General features: G+C 41.2%; 2 protein-coding genes across 2 annotated transcripts; both read right to left on the bottom strand.

Annotated features, from left to right (window-relative positions):
• Nucleotides 1-614: 614 nt before the first annotated feature.
• lrit2 (leucine-rich repeat, immunoglobulin-like and transmembrane domains 2) lies at nucleotides 615-5572 on the bottom strand. Its single transcript, XM_067611110.1, has 3 exons — nucleotides 5361-5572; nucleotides 4303-5093; nucleotides 615-2482 (listed from the first exon to the last, which is right to left on the bottom strand). The coding sequence occupies exons 1-3, from the start codon at nucleotides 5468-5470 to the stop codon at nucleotides 1671-1673; spliced, it is 1713 nt and encodes a 570-aa protein (XP_067467211.1). The 5' UTR covers nucleotides 5471-5572; the 3' UTR covers nucleotides 615-1670.
• A 1143-nt stretch (nucleotides 5573-6715) lies between these two features.
• On the bottom strand, nucleotides 6716-13310 carry lrit1a (leucine-rich repeat, immunoglobulin-like and transmembrane domains 1a). Its single transcript, XM_067610197.1, has 4 exons — nucleotides 11313-13310; nucleotides 10394-10854; nucleotides 9151-9456; nucleotides 6716-8837 (listed from the first exon to the last, which is right to left on the bottom strand). Exons 1-4 carry the CDS (start codon nucleotides 11432-11434, stop codon nucleotides 7771-7773), a joined length of 1956 nt encoding a protein of 651 aa, XP_067466298.1. The 5' UTR covers nucleotides 11435-13310; the 3' UTR covers nucleotides 6716-7770.
• Between the last annotated feature and the right edge of the window lie 105 nt (nucleotides 13311-13415).

Here is a 13415-nt window from a genome sequence, read left to right as displayed (position 1 = left end):
ATGTACAATGACGCAGAGAGGATTAAACATACAGTATGGTAATGAAACTGCACAGATCACATATACGTAGAAATACAGTTTGCTTCAGTGGTACAGTGAGTAATTGTGATTATCAATTTCAGTCCCTTTTATGAAAGTAACTTTAAATTGTTGATCATTTTCAGTCCTCCCAAGTTTCTGTTTGTAAACTTGTGTTATGGATGAATTTAATTAAGATACCGTATGAGTAAAGGCTGTGTAATACAGCAGACAGTAACACTGTGTCTGATCAACTAGACATTCAGTAAAAGGCTTTGACGGATAAGTTCACATTTTTTCTAACTGTCTTAAAACACATCAGGTGCCCATATGAACATTTAAAGAGGTTTAGCTTGCTGTAATGTTCCTCTTGCTAATACTGGCCATTAAACGATCATCCCTAAATGTGCTTACAATGTAAGTGATGGGGTACAAAATCCACAGACCTCACTGTGAGCAAAAATATATTCCAAAGTGTATCTGAAGGTAATTTGAAGCTTCTGAGTTTGTCATAGGCGCCTTTAACTTCTGACAGCTGCTTGCAAAGGTCAATGTCAGTAAATGAATGGTAAAAGATTCACACACACACACATACACACAGTTTAATTAATAAATCAGTTTAATTGAAATTATGTATTGTCTGGTAACCTTAAATATACATAAGGGATAAGGAATTATGGTTTTGTCATTCATAATGCTGTTTTGAAATATTTTCTCTCCCACAAATTCATGCATTCCCACACACACAAACAATTTAATTTAAAATGACACGAAAAGCGCTGACTTGGGAAGATTTTATGTCTTTGAATGTGATTTGTCTTGTTGCTCTCTTAGCAGGTTAGAAAACATTGTAAGATCTTCTTGTAACAATCATCCTATTCACCCTATTCATACACTGTATGTACAAAATGTGACTGAATCAAATGTTTGTGGAAAATTCAATGAAGACATTGTCATTAGCAAAGTACAAACTTGCAACAAATAACAAATAATCACCATTTGATATAAGATGTTTTCCTGTTCCAGATGGAGCATCATAAAAAATATGTCAGCTTAACTGACAATGTTAGCAAGGTGAGCAGAAATGAAATTAGATGAGACAATAGATAAATAAATATATAAATACATAAGACAATATTAAAGTGCTATCACAGAATCAGATAAAGATCAAGAAGAAAAGTATACAGCTAACAATGATAGATCTATAAAAGTCCTCATTAGTTTGTCATTTTGAGCAGTCTTCCATTTAAATAAATCACAAAGGCTTCATGTAAAGCAGTAATCAAAATGTGTGATAAATGAATTGAAACACAACATAACAAGACAAACAACATAATGCAGACAGAAAAAAAGCTGCAGCACATTCTCTACATTGGTGCAATTCCTTGAATTAAAATCTTGACATAATGGTCATCATTCACATCTTTGCAAAAACCTCCTCGGCCTAGAACAAAGGAAGAAATAAGATTAAAACCCAGGCAGACAACATGTGGATTCTTCTGAATGTTGTACTTATATGTGTATCAAAATCAACATAATACAGCAGATCTATTATTTTCTGTGTTTTCCAGCAATATTAATCAAACACATGATACTTTACAAAAACAACTGATAAAAGGTGTCACATATGTTACAAGGTAACTGATAGTAAATTAATATAGTTCAGCTGTGAGTCTGCTGTGGTCAGCCTTGCCCTTATGCAGTCTGTCTTCTGACCTCCGCCTCACCTTCCGGTCTTCACTTGAATCTTTGTTGACCAGGTCCTCGTCGCTGGCGGCCTGCAGGCTGTCGAACGTGCCTTGCCTCTCCCGCTCTGCCTCTGATGAGCTGCTTTCTCTCCGTCGGTTCTTCCATGATTCCATGATGCCCTCCAGACAGGCAAACTTAGTGTCCGTGGTGCAGGCATACATGCCAATAGGCACAGCCAGCACCATGGCTAAAACTATCACCACTATATGAATCAGCTTCTCCCTTTGTTCCATCTCAGTAATGTCACTTCCTGTTACGAACATAATGCACTGGCCAGGACGTGGTGCCTGGTTCTTAAGGGTTACACAGATTTCATATTTGGTGGCAGGCATCAGATCAGAGACGGAGTACGAGTGAATCCCAGGGCCAATGTAGATCATCTCCTTCTTATTAGCGTCTGCACGTCCAAAGTGGATGGTGAACCAGGTTTCGGTGGGGTGGTCCAAGGCAGCATACCACTCGATGGAGATGCCACGAACTGTCTGTTTGGCGATGCGGATGTCAATGTAGACATTTTCGTCTCCACCAGCGGGTGCAGCTGGGAGGAGTGGGGACTGGGGGCCATCAGGAGAGCGGACTTCCAGGAGGATGTTGACGGAGGAGTTTCCAATGAAGTTGACAGCGGTGCAGGTGTAGACACCGCGGTCAGCCGCGTGAATCGAGGGGATCACCAGGAGGGATCTGATGGTGTCTTCATCTACTCGTTCCTGAGACTCTGGGAGGAAAATAAGGGTATCCAATGTTATTTTAAGTTGAACAAAAATTATACCACCAAATTCGGGTAACTTTTTCCACCTCAAAATAAATTCCTTTCAGAATGAAAGCCAATTTATCAAGCCACAAAAAAAAAAAAAAAATTCTTGTTATTGGAAGACATTTTGACATATCGCAGTAGGAAAAGCACAAGTGCAAATAATAAAATGAATGACTGAATCCCACTTAGCTGCTTTGGTTTCAGAGTCCTGGTATTTTGCATTTTGCTTCACTGTCACACTTCCTTAGCCTGATTTTAAGAACTGTGGTTTTTCCTACTGTGAAAAGTCAAAATGCCTGCTGTGAAAAAGGTCTACTGATCCCCTACACACACAGTACACAGACACACAAGGAAAAAGGCGCAAGTATGGAGTCCTACATAACAGACATTCACACACATTTATGATAGACATCAATTGTTTTAGGGATTATCTTAAAGTATAATGACACTGTAACATGTTGATACTCTTATGGTATAGTAATTAAATGGTCCCTGCATAAAATATGTATTTAACAGGCAAAGATTAAGAGTGAGATTTACTATAACTAATTATCTAACCAGGAGCAGATGATGTGGTCAAAACATCAGTCATGTTCATATGGAATAAAACAAGTGGTAACGAGGCAGCAGTGTGTGTAATTTTTTTTCCCTCATGACGTTATTTGCTATTCTAAATCTGCATCATTTTCAAGAGTCTATAATGGCTTTATTAATGGCTAAAAAGCATTTACTAATGTTTTATCAGTTAAAAGCTATTGATAGAATAAGAATTTTGGGTTGCCACGTTGGAGCCTCAGAACAAAATGTATTTATGAACAACTTATTAACATTTAAAAGTGCTGACTTAATGGATTGTTATACAAATCCTTTATTAATGACTTTTGACATTTATAATCACAAATGGGTGACTAACTTTTGCTGTTGGCTTATTAAACAGCGAGAAACCTGTGATTCTTTATTAATGACTTATCAACACAATCTGGACCAAAATCCATTTATCAACAGTTTATTAACATGTATCAACAGACTTGATGGTTTATTGGAAGGTTAGACACTCATTACCCTTTAATAATGATTTTATTCATGTATACTCCCTTGTACCAGCAAGGGAGCTTTCTCAAAAACTGGCCAACCCAAAGTTGTTGTTAAATCTATAAAGCATTGGCAAATTATTTATCAACTAGTAAAGCCATTAGCTACAACTTAAAAACTCTTTATATCCTCATTAGAAGTTTTTCCATTAGAAAAAAATAGTACTCTTACTCATTATTTTGATTACTTTACTTCTGTTTGCGTACTTCAAAGTATATGAATGTCTATAAAAAGTGATTTTACTTGAGTACAGTTTTAGATACTCTACCACAGTGATAGATAGATGACTGTTATCAGTATAGCACTGATAGTGTTAGGGACACTAGTGGGAGCAGCAGTTTGTTACAGTGTTCCCATTAGTTTACTATGGACTGGTTGCTTGCAGTCATGACCTACAGTAAGCACTCCGCACTGACAGGTTAAGTCTAATGACGAAGAGGTTTACTTAATTACACAGTATCCCAACACGGCTGACATTAGGCATGCAGCGCACTATAATCTCCAACACTCTTAATCAACACTGATGAGAGAATCAGTGGTGATTACATCGCGATAGGCCAATATCCAGATTTAACTCCCCTCTTCTTAAGAGGTCTGCGATTAAAATGTGTGCTTAAGTATCTAATTTACTACAAGATATCACTCGAGCTGGGTGTGTGGATGACATGTTGTGGACATCACACTCTTACCATGAAATCCTCTGATTATCTTCAAACCATATGTCCACCACACCGCCGGGTCTGGCCTGGCCTTGGCGAGGCAGCGCAGGGTGAGGTTCGCGCCATGCGGCAGGCTGATGTTGGTGGACGGGGTGGAGACGACTGGCTTCATGCAGGCCTGTATGTCTACCTCGTGGAAGAACCTGCCCGCCCTAAAGTCCGGCCCTGAGCAGGTCAAGTAGGAGTTCATCAGTATAAATGGGGGACTCAGGGACCTGATGAACTCCACGAAGCCCTTCAGGCGGCAGTCGCAGAGCCAGGCATTGTCGTGGAGCGCCAGGACGACGTTCGGCCCGGTAGCGGTCGCCTCCCGCTCCTCCGTACTCTGTAGTTTTTGGTAGAGAGGCCAGTTTTGGAAGACTTCCTTCGATATGACCGTAAGCCGATTGAAGGATAAGTCTAAGTAAGTCAGACCTGGCAAATATTTTAACGCATGCTCCGGCAGGACGTCCAGCTGGTTGTGCTTCAGGTCCAGGATCTTGAGGGCCGGTGTGTCCTCGAACGCTGTCCATGGTACTGAACGGAGTTTGTTCCCCTGCAGACGGAGCTCGGTCAAGTTCCCCAAACCCTCCAGACCCTTCGAGTTTATCACTGTGATATCGTTAAAGTTCAACCACAGGTTCTCCAAAGCGGGCGTTTTTGAGAAAGCCCCACGGGGTATTTCAGTGAAGTGAGATTTTTCTATTCGTATTTTGGTCATATCATCTGGGAGGTTCTCTGGTATGGCCCCAAACGCGCTCTCCTCCATACATATGAGTGACCTGATTACAGGGAAGAGTTTAAATGAGCACTTCAGCCTGATACTTCAAAACATTTCTTTTAAAACCTATAGTGGCTGATTAGGACACATAGCCTATCTACCCCCAAACTTAACATTCTCGGCTTTATTTGGGAAAAAATGTACTCTTCTGCTCATATAAACATTAACTCCGTCCTTGGAGTATCTTCTGTCACCCACTGACACAGTAACATGGGTTAAACACCTCAGCCTTGGCGAAGATTAGACTATATATAAAAGCAGATCTTACCTTCCATGCCGGTCCTCTACACAGCTGCAGCCGCGTAAACATTGAGAAAAACTCTCATACGCCTGAATGTTGGACACAGCTATAACTAGCAGGTAACAAATTATGTCCATAGTCCGCGAAAATTCCTAAAGATGAGGGCTACATTCGTGCTCAAGACATGTCGAGTGCGGCAGATGAGAGAAGCTTATTAAGCTTAATCCCTGACGTACAGCGTTCAGAACAAAGTGGAATCTAATTCTTGGGAAAGACACATGATTAACACTCGACGGAGTTGACACACTATATATTTAAGTTGGTACCACATGCTGATAAGTAACACTTTATAAAGAGTTTATAAATTGTAACTAATGATACATCATTTAATAAAATTTTATAGATCAGCAAGTATTTGGGGTTGCCAGGTTGTGAAGAAACCTGACTCTGACTGTTTGTGTTTATCCTTTCTGACTGGCAGTAATTCACTTTAATTTAATGAACACACACACACTCACTGAGCATTTTTATTAAGAACACCTGTGCAATCTAATGCAATCCAATACAACAGCTCTGCCATAAATTACGCTTTTACAAAGCTTATACATTTTCAGTTTTTGTTGACATTGTCAGAAAGGTGATAGTTCTACCTTATATTTATTATTGAGGTCGTAGTGGGTGGTGGTGGTGTACTAGAATGCATTACATTGAAAAGTGTTCCTAATATTTTGTCCACCCCATTAACATACATGAGGGGTGCAAAATATTAGGAACACTTTTCTTTCTGACAACAAAAACTGAAAATGTATAAGCATTGTAAAAGTAGAATTAATGGCAGAGCTGTTTTGTTGGATTGCATCAGATTGCACAGGTGTTCCTAATAGTGTTAGGTGAGTGTATTTTACTAATGGATTTGGATTCACACTTTCTAAATAAGCCATTAAGACTGCAGACTGCAGTTGCACATGTTAATAAGTTGTTAATAAATGGATTTTGGTCAAGATTCGCTGCATGGTTTTCCAATTAAAGAGCTAAAAAGATGAATGTCCTGCTGGAGGGAAGTTTTAAAAATCTGGCAACACAAAAGTCTTCTTTATTAATGGCTTATAATTGATCTATGAAGCCTTATTGTATGATTTATTAACATTGGTAAAGTCATTACAACTGCCAAACTCTTTATGAAGGATGTCGCATCTGAAACTGAGAGGTCAAGAGTTGTCAGATGCTGAACTCAGTCCTGGAAATGAATGAATTAAAGCATGTAATCTGTGTCACCCTTTTCAAATCTTTGCTGAGTTGAGACCCAGTTTGACAATGAATCAATATGGTGAGGTGAAAGTAGAGATGTAAGAACACACACTGCTAATTTGATATGTATATATAAAAGTTTATTTAACTATATAGATCTACATTTAACGGGGTAATGATGCCTCTAGGTGGCACAAAACAAATACATAGAGATATTTCAGTATGTGTCTCATTGCTGGGAATTGTTTAACATTTTTAGATCATTTCCAGCCTATTTACATCGTGTCATAGTTCACTCTTTTCTGTACTTCTCTCCAGCTCCAGCTTTTCTCCATTCACCAGATCGTTGAACCATGCCTATGTGTATATCTTCTCTGAGAACATATGACAGATATATACAGAGGCACAGACTTAACTGTATATGTAAGTGTACATCATCCATAAAAGTATTTACAAATCATACACGTACATATATGATATAAACAATGGTGTATCTATTATTGAGTTCCCTTTAAATCAAGTCAGGTTGCAGAGGTTTTCTTCGCTGGGCCATGCAAGTGAGATGAAATATAAATTACAATGATTTTCTGTTTTCTTTCGTGTTTTCTCTTACAGGCTTAGTGATAAAAAAAAACATTCTTTTAGGTGTAAAAACAAGAGTGTTTGAATGTTGCCTTACTATTAATGTACGGATACATGTATGACAGTCCAGTGAGTTTCACACTATCTGCAAGAAACATGAAATATTCTAGAAACCCAGAAAAAACAAGTTAATTAAAATGTCAAATATTCTCTAAACTGATATTTCCATTATAGTGCACCGTGCAAAAGTCCTTTGATAGAAGCTGGCTCTCTGTGGAGGTGGAGTTGGTGGCATGATCCAGCGAGGAGGTACAGGTGGGGGGGAATCCCACGGCGTGGGCGTATGGGAGCGGGTGGGAGGGGGACTGGTGTCAGGATGTTGCTGCGGGTGAGAATATTGGTAGTGATGGGGATACGGATGTGGGTGGGCATGTGGTTGGTGATGGGGATGTGAATGGATATTGGGGTTTGGACTGGGACGTGGATGTGGATGTGGATGTGGGTGTGGGTGTGGGTGTGGGTGTGGGTGTGGATGTGGATGTGGATGCGAATGAGGGTGAGTGCGAGGAAGATGGCGTGGAGCGGGAACCGGAGCTGGAGCATGACGTCAGCAGAAGTACTCGTTAGGCTGTCCCTCTATTTTAGCTGTGGCCTCAGAGTCCAGGCTGGAGCGGGCTGACAACAGCCTGTTGGACTCCTCGGGGTTCTGTCTGTTCAAATACTCGCCCTCGAGGCCTTTGGCCTTTGTGCCAGGCGACAGTGTCTCAAAGGTAACATATGAATCTTGGATGTCCTTGGATTTCTTTCCCCAGTATTTCTGAATTCGTCTCTTCAGCGCCCCACAGCACACGATGACAGTGAGCGGGACCGCAATGACACAGGCCACTGTGATCACAATCACGTTAATGAGCCTCTGGGTGCCAGTAGCACTGGCTGCTTCATCAGTGGAAAATATGACACACTGCTCCTTCTTGGGGATCAGCCCCCTCACACACACACAGGCAATGTACTTGGTCCTGGGCACCAGCCCGTCGATGGTTACACGGTTCTGCCCCGCCCCAACATTTATCTTCCTCATGTCCCTCTCTCCAAACACAGCGTACAGCACACTAAATGCTGTCGTGTTCTTGGCCTTAGGGGCTCTCCAGTTCAGATAAATCGTGTTGTCTGTGTCCCCTACCACTTTCACTGAGCGCACCACCCTGTCCGGGTCTTGCTGCAGCGATGAGGTGTTTGCTGCCAGGTTGCTTAGATTCGTCTTCTCCAGATCCAGTAGTGCATCTGGGTTGGAGGAGGTGGCAGGCCCAGTGGTGGCTCTGTCAGCCAGGCTGTAGCTGGCTGGTCCAGGATCAGGACCAAGCCCAGGTGGAAGGCCAGGGTCCAGGGCGGGCGGGGATGAAGGGGCAGAGGTTGGAACCACATATCTGGCCACTAGTTTCTCCTGGTAGGCGGCTTTGCCCATCGGGTTGGGTTTCTTGAGTTTGGCTCTCTTGTCATTGATGGTTTGGTTCCCCTCAGGTTTTGGTGAGTTAGAGACAATGAGAGAAACGACAGCCTCAGCGTCCCCCGCATAGTTGGTGGCCTTGCAGATGTATTTCCCTGAATCACGGAAGGACACAGCTGGGACACTGAGGATGGACCAGGTGATTCCATCCTTGGAGGTTTCCTGCTGGACTGTGTCAGCAGAGATAAGAGAATATGGTTGTTAAACTATGGTTACAAAACAACAAAATGACAAGAGTAGATTAAAATATGATGTGATAACTGAGAAATATCATAAATGTGCAAAGAGACATCAAGCAGGCGATTATACAATGTTACATTTATCATCATCAGTGTTGCATAACTCACTGTTGTGGTCACAGTTGTCAGTCAGACTTACAGCCTTACTATCTCCACTGGTAGCTCTCTGTTTAATTAACAGTACTACGGTGCAGACAAAAGCATCTTATCTCAGACTCTGACATCCAAAGATCTGCTGACTCACCTGTTCCATTCAGGGCCCGTCCATCCGCCCTGCGCCACGTCAGGTCTGGGATGGGGACTCCAATAGTCCCACAGCGGAGCAGCACATTGTTTCCAACAGCGCTCCGGACTCGTGCCACAGCTGTGTGGATACGTGGCAGCTGACAGCGCCGCAGCTCTGCGTCACTGAACAAGACCCCCGACACACTCTCTGGTGCTGAACACCGCAGCCTTGTGTCGATGAACGCCACCGAGAGAGTTGGAGACTTCTGGAACTGGACCAGGTCATAGAGTCGGCAGTCACACACCCAGGGGTTGTCATGGAGACCTGAGTGTGAGGGTACAAGTGAGGCTACAGGAGATAGTGATAGACCAGCCTGCAGATGGCCGGTGTGGATGTTAGGATGTTAATCCTGTAAGAGGATTAACATTTAATTCATAAACTACATCATGACCATGACTATGGCAATGATGGTGATGATGATGATGGTCATGATGATGATGATGATGGTGGTGGTAGTGGTGGTTGTCTAGTGATCAAGGTCAGGTTTTGCTGTCATTTTACCCTTTTGTCCTTGACCAAAGAGCCAGCCTTTAGATCTGAAACTGGAACATCTGTCCAGTGTTTCAGAGTAATGAGGATGTGTTAAATGCAGAGGACAAATGAGAGTAAAATGGACTTTGTATTCTTAACACACAAAACGCTATTAAGTACAAAAACACTGTGTATGAATTTTTTCTACAAACAAACAAAAATAAAAAGCCAACCAGGCTTCTTCCACACTAAATGAAACTATGCACTTGTCTTCGTTTCTAAAGAGTTAATTGGTCCAGGCTGAGCAAAGGCACATATAGAAGCATTGAAGCATAAAGAGAAATATTTTATTCCAAAATTAGAACTTTTCTATTTGAGAAAAAACAATTTGACTCTCAATTAAGAGCCAATTTGAGTGCAAAGAATTTGAACAATAGGACTATTTAGTCATAAGCTTTTTAGGACATACCCCTGAAAATGTAATTGGTCTTAAAACACTAAACATGTTCAATTGTTTTCCAAAGCACATCCGAGCTACATACATCAACAGATGTGTTGCTTAGCAACGGTTTGGTTCAGCTGCTGCTTTGCGCAAAATAAATTAACACACTTCCCTTTATGCTTGGTGTTTAAAATCGCTCATTAAATTCTAATTTGAGGTAAGCATAAACCACGATCTGTAGGTTTGGATGAATGAAGTCTGGATGTCAGAATGCGCACTGTCCCTTACCAAGTATCATTTTGGAGCTTTCTGGCCCTTGCGCAGGTTTTGCCGCCAGCCAGGTGGACAGCACCTCGGCCGGCAGGGTCAGCAGGCTGTTGCTGGACAGATCCAGGTAGGTGAGGTTCTTGATGTAAGTGGTGGCCTCCGCGGGCAGCGAGGTGAGCTGGTTGTTGTGCAAATCGAGAAGTCTCAGACTGGGCATATCCATGAGAGACTCCCAAGGAAAGGCGGTGAGGGCGTTCCCGTCCAAGCGAAGCTCTTCCAGGTTGAAAAGTCCCCGGAAACTGTCCGGGTTCAAGGCGGACAGCGTGTTGAAAGACATCCACAGGAATTCCAAACTGGAGAGGTAGTTGAAGGCTTCGCTTGGTATCCGCTGGATGGCTGTCTTCTCAATCCGTAGCTTGGACGTGTCAACAGGGAACCCGACAGGCACAAGAGATATCTCGGGATCATTGCAAATGACGCTCCTAAAAAGAAGACAGCATCTATTATTCTTCCCAAATAACGCATTAATGCACATTTTACAAAGGAAAGAGTAAAAAATCACTGAATATTAAAATTTAAATGAGATTAAATCATGTTATAAACTTTAAAGGACACATATGTGGTAAATTCACAGGCAGCAAAAATGCTGTGGCTATTCTAGAAAAAAAACTCATTCCCCAATCCATCCAGACTCCCATAAAACGCATAGACGGGGAGGTTGAAAGTGCCTTTGAGAGATAATCCTGCATTAAATAAAATTGGACTGACATGCACTTCCTGAATTATCTTTTGTACACGTGTTCACCTCTATGCAAACATCTGCCCTCATAGGAGAACAAGACCTGTCCCTCTAAAAAAACGCGTCTGTGCGCACAAATCAGAACACATTATAGTGTGATATATTGATATAAAATCACTTCTATTTGCAAATCCTTCTTACCTGGCCTTTGATCCATCACTCAGGTTGTGGTAAAAACAGCTGCACTGCGACGGGCAGGAGCTCACTGGGGAGACAAGTTGACCTGTGGCCACGTAGAGCCCCAGGAGCAGGACGAGGAACATTTTGGCCCACTTTTACGCATACGCAGCTTGCCTACATGCGCCCAGTTTGCGCCCACAGAAGTCAAACAGACTTGCTTTTTTCTCTCATTTACAGGAATATCATCCGCATGGCTTTGTCCCACCGCTTCGCTGTCCCATAGTGATCAGACTGCTATGAGTCCCGAGATAAAAAGGATAGACAAGGATTAGTGAAAGGACTGGCGTTCTTTTCATTTGGATGCGTATTGCATCCCGGAATCCGATAGGCTGCGCAGAGACGTCCCTATTTATTATCACAGAAAAACACTTCCGAAATGGTCATAATCCACTGTGATGTTTGGATTTTTTTTTCTTTCCCTCAAATGTAGCTTGTTCATTTGAGCCCTGCCGTGACTGTTAATCTGTAAGTGGAAGGCACTATGTTTTGCCACAAGGTGGCCCCTATATCATAGCATGTGGCTCATACCTTGAGGCCTGCACAGATGTTCACTTAACATTTGACTTGGTCTGCCTCTCTTTTTTTTTAGAATATTTTTAATAATATTACCACAAAAACAACTAATAACTCTGCTGTTAGAAAGCAGATACAGAGATTTAAATTCACACAAAATAGCAATAAAATATCAATATACATATTTAATATTTTATGAGGAAGCAATCATCAATATATATTATGTTCACATAAATTACACATGTAGACTAATATTTTTTTCAGAATACAAAAAACTGTAATAAGGAAATTATGATTAATCAGTTTGAATGAAACACTCACAGCAGCCTTTAGATTTCAGCTGTGTAACCCATTTGGCAAGAATCCCACTCTACTAGGGAAAATACCACCAATTGTAAAGCTTTTGTTTCACAATGTAAGTAAATACTACATGTGTTATTTGGCACCTTTTCCTTGTGTTTCCCCTTGTATTTCATCACAACACAAGTTCAGTGTTACACTTGGCTGGCGCTACAAAGTGTGTCGACTCTGGCCTGAAGAGATGGCGAAATGCAGGTCTTTAATGTGTTTGAGCAACTTGGGACTTTACATCTCCCACAGCAGGTCAGATGTCTGAGTACACAATCAGAAAGAGGTTTATAGATCCATCTATCATTAATAGAGTCAACAGTTATTGCATTTAAAAATATTGAATATATTGTAGTCTCTCTCTTTCCGCCGTATACCTGTGTGTGTGCTTATTAAATCGTTACTTCATTCATCCTTTTTATCTACTGCTCTTTACCCTCTTGTATTAAAATCCCTTTGAGTCACAAGTCTGTCAGTATGTATGGTTTTAGAACTGTGCAGGTCTGTTCTGAGGCTCTAAACGTGTTGAGCAATCATGTTCCCTCGCATTAAACAACCTAAACATTCCATGTTGCACTGCTAATCTCATTTACTGAAGCCAATAAAGCCTTCCTTTTACTTTGTATGAACCAGAAGGCTAGGCTTTGTTTGAAGTGCAATGTCATTCATAGTGTGCAAAAAGTCTCATGTAAAGATTAAATGGCTTCATGTCATGTATCATACAATATAACTGCTTGGCTAAAAATAAGCAACGGGTGCCAAATTTAATTTAGAGTTTGCTTCACTTCACAGCCTTTTTTTACATCCACTAGCTTATTTTTTGGCCCTATTCAATCTGGGATGTGATAAATTACTTAAAGCCTTCGCTGAATGTCAAAGTGTTGTTATTTTCTAGTGAAAACAATTTTAAGATAGCAATTTTGGACTAAAAAGTCAAGCATATATGACAACTGCACACCAGAGCTCATGTTGGGGTCAACTAAGGACACTGGGATTTGGGATTTTTTCTTCTACAACACTGAGACAACTGCAAGAAATTCAACTTACTGTTACAATGTCTCCATTTTCAATTCTAACATTCATTAGTTTTCTTATTATAGCCACATGACGCTTTTAAATAATACAGCACATTTCATTTTTAACAGGAAGTACAGTAAAGTGCCCTAAAATTAATAAATAATTTAAAAAAAAAACATTGCTAGA

The sequence above is a fragment of the Thunnus thynnus genome, chromosome 14 (genome assembly GCF_963924715.1).
Source record: "Thunnus thynnus chromosome 14, fThuThy2.1, whole genome shotgun sequence".
NCBI classification, from domain to species: Eukaryota; Metazoa; Chordata; class Actinopteri; order Scombriformes; family Scombridae; genus Thunnus; species Thunnus thynnus.
Note: the sequence above shows the minus strand (reverse complement) of the source record. Positions and strands in the feature narration are given on the sequence as shown.